The sequence below is a fragment of the Chaetura pelagica genome, unplaced genomic scaffold, assembly GCF_000747805.2.
Source record: "Chaetura pelagica isolate M959 unplaced genomic scaffold, ChaPel_1.0 scaffold254, whole genome shotgun sequence".
Lineage (NCBI taxonomy): Eukaryota > Metazoa > Chordata > Aves > Apodiformes > Apodidae > Chaetura > Chaetura pelagica.
In genome coordinates, this window is record NW_009952963.1 from 1,570,078 (window position 1) to 1,573,445 (window position 3,368).

The window sequence follows — 3,368 nt, forward strand, 5'->3', positions numbered from 1 at the left end:
GGGGAAGGAGAAGGAGGGGCAGGGAAGGAGAAGGAGGGGCAGGAGAAGGACAAGGAAGGGCAGGGGAAGGACAAGCAGGGGCAGGGGAAGGACAAGCAGGGGCAGGGGAAGGACAAGCAGGGGCAGGGGAAGGACAAGCAGGGGCAGGAGAGGGACAAGGAGGGGCAGGAGAGGGACAAGGAGGGGCAGGGAAGGACAAGCAGGGGCAGGGGAAGGACAAGCAGGGGCAGGGGAAGGACAAGCAGGAGCAGGGACTCACTCTGCTGACTTCCAGAAGTGCCCTGGGTGGGAAAGGCGACGGTTGCGCTTTGGCAGTTTCTCCAGCATGTCCATGAGCTTGGTGAAGGTGGGTCTCTCCTCTTGCTCGTAGGCCCAGCAGAACAGCAGGATGTCCTGCAACCACACAGGGTGAGGGTGTGAGCCAACAGCCTGTCCCTCTCCCACCACAACCCCCATGCCCAACATCCAGCCCATGAGGACCTCGTCTCCATCACCACCTCCTGGTGAAGGGCTGGGATGGAGGGGACGTGTCCCACCCATGAGGATCCCATCTCCATCACCACATCCTTGTCCAGGGCTGGGATGGAGGGGACGTGTCCAACCCATGAGGATCCCATCTCCATCACCACATCCTTGTCCATGGCTGGGATGGAGGGGACGTGTCCCACCCATGAGGATCCCATCTCCATCACCACCTCCTGGTGAAGGGCTGGGATGGAGAGGATGTGTCCAACTCATGAGGATCCCATCTCCATCACCACATCCTGGCCAAGGGCTGGGATGGAGGGGACGTGTCCCACCCATGAGGATCCCATCTCCATCACCACATCCTTGTCCAGGGCTGGGCTGGAAGGGACACACAAGCTGAGCTGCCACTCATGTCACAGCAGCAGTTCCCAGGTGGTGGGAACACAAGGTTTCCCTCTTTCCTGCTGGCAGATCCTGGCCACCATGGAGTGGTTTTCAAAGGGACCCTTCACCATTGGGGCAGGTTCCCCCTCCACACACCCCCACCCCACCCATGGGGCTCCAGCCCCACAACACCTACCGAGATCTCCTTGCCCATCCCAATCTGGCTGAGGTTGGGCTTCATCCCTCTTCCCACCTGCCAGATGATTGCTTCTGCTGGCTGGGTCTTGAAGGGCCATTCCCGGGCGTGCAGCTCGTACCAGATGGTGCTGAGGGGGCACAGAAGGGATTAGAGACAGGAGGAGCTGAGGCAGGGGGGCAGGGGGGGGGGACATCTGGCCCCTGCACCCACCCCCACCATCTCTCCCTGCTCCAAAAAAATCACCCACACCCAGGAGGTGTTTCAACCCAGATCCAACCCTGGAGGTGCTCAGAGTTTGTGAAGGAGATCCCACCACTCCCAGGTGGGGAAACTGAGGCAGCAGGGCTGCCAAGGTGGGGAAACTGAGGCTGTGGGGCTGACCCAGAGGAAGCCACCAGGCAGGAGGGAGGCTGTTGGGAAGCACCAGCCTCTTCCATCAAGTCAGCATCTCCTGCTGGGCTGCAACACCTCTTGGCAGAGCAGCTTCAGAGATGATGGGGGGGGGTGTGGTGTGGTAAATCCATGGTCCAGCTGCTGGGCTGGCACTTCCAGCTCTGCCACCAGCTCCAGCTGTGCCAGGCAAGGATGAGCAGCCAATTTCCCCCTCCTGTTTTTTGTTCCCCTTTTTCTTCTCCAAAAAAAGTGCTCTGAGCAGCAGAAAAAAAAGCCATCCAAGCCATGGCACAAACCACCCCCTGATGCCCACACCAGGTGGTGGCTGAGCCATCTGCTGCTGCACTGCTCCCACTGCTCAGCCAAGCCCTTCCCTTCCAGCAGGGCTCCCAAATCCGAAGGAATATCCCAAACCAAGGAGGTCACCAGCCTGAGCTGGTGGCCACCCCCACATCCCTCCACCCCCGCTCCCACCTGGGAGCTTTGCATCCTTGTTTTCTGGCACCTGGAGGCTGGATGAGCCTTGAATCTCACCCCAATTTCCATGGCCAGTTCCCTGGAGCTGCTTTTCCCATCAAGGGATGCCCTGGTGGCTGCCTGAGCCAGCAAGAAAGGGGGTTCAAATGGCATCAGGGTGGATAAATCTGGTGGAGCCAGAGGGGAGGAGGGGTCTGATAAAGGGAGGATCATCCTGAGGAAGGGGGGGGGTCCCTGATTTTGGAAACCAGCCCTCCTGGTTTGGGGAAAATGTGCCCAGTTTGGCTGGAAAGTTCCCCCCATTTGAAGAATGGGAGATGCCCTTGGGTGCTGTGGGTGTGGAGGAGCAGGCTGGGCTGGGTGGGCTGGAGGTGGAGCAGGTCCCAGAGGCACCAGGGAAGAACCTCAGGGAGGAGCAGGGATTTTTGAAGGTATCTCCACCCGTTCCCCTTCACGCCCCTAGTTGGGATTTGGGGGCTGATTTTTCTCACCTTCCCACTTCTTGTTCAGATGCAGCCAAAAGATTTTGGGTCCTGGAGATGGTGCTCCAAGGAGTCCTGTGCTCCCCTTGCAGGACAAGCCCACCTAGATCACACTAATGATTCCCACCACCCACCCCCTTTCATTTCACACTTTGAGAGCCTTTCAAAGACCTTTTCCTCTTGCTGCCACTGATCTTTCAACCCCTCCAGGGAAGCAGTGATGGCAAGAACCCTCTGGATCATCTGGGAGCCTCCTGGGCTTGGCAAAGGGCAGGGGAATCAAAAGAGCAAGAGGCAAAAGGTGGGGAAACCTTTTCATCTTTAAAGGGAGCTGGTGCTTTTAGGGAAGGACAAAGCTCAGGATCATAAGAGAGAGGAAAAGCTCAGCTGAAGGAACCAACTCTCACTTGGTTCCTTGTGATCTCTTAATTACTTCTTTATTTTTGTGCTATCAGGGAAGGAAAGGGAAGGAAAAAAGAAAAAAAAGCCAGACCCTTTACAGCTGTAATTACTGGGGTTTGGATGGAAATCTTTCCTCCCATGGCAGCCTCACCCAAGCTCAGCCCTGCAGCCTTGAAGGTCTCCAGGAGAACATGAACCTGCTGGGTCCCAGCCCAGCCCCACCTCAGGGAGGGGTTTCTGCTCTTCCTCCTGCCCTGAAGGAGGTTTCTTTTCAGCTCAAGGGCAGGAGCCATGAAGGACACTCAGCATTCTCCTCTTCTTGGGCTTTCAGCACCTCCCCCTCTGGCTCTCAGCACCAGCTCCCCCAGCCCGGCTGGGGGGGGAGAACTGGGGTGTCCAGGGGCTCCCAGACCTCTGTGGCCAACCCTGCTCATCCTCAACCCTCCTCATCCTCAACCCTCCTCATCCCCAAAACCCTCCTCATCCTCCAAACCCTTCTCATCCTCCAAACCCTTCTCATCCTCCAAACCCTCCTCATCCCCAAAATCCTCCTCATCCTCCAA

General features: G+C 57.8%; 1 protein-coding gene across 1 annotated transcript in view; it reads right to left on the reverse strand.

Moving 5' to 3' along the window:
- Positions 1–255: 255 nt before the first annotated feature.
- Positions 256–3,368, reverse strand: part of KSR2 (kinase suppressor of ras 2) — a gene marked incomplete at its 5' end in the record, with an annotated part of 65,911 nt that continues 62,798 nt past the window's right edge. Inside the window, 2 exons of the mRNA XM_009995686.1 lie at positions 256–393; positions 1,049–1,178. Coding sequence (XP_009993988.1) covers positions 256–393; positions 1,049–1,178 — 268 coding nt within the window. The remainder of the gene's footprint in view (positions 394–1,048; positions 1,179–3,368) is intronic.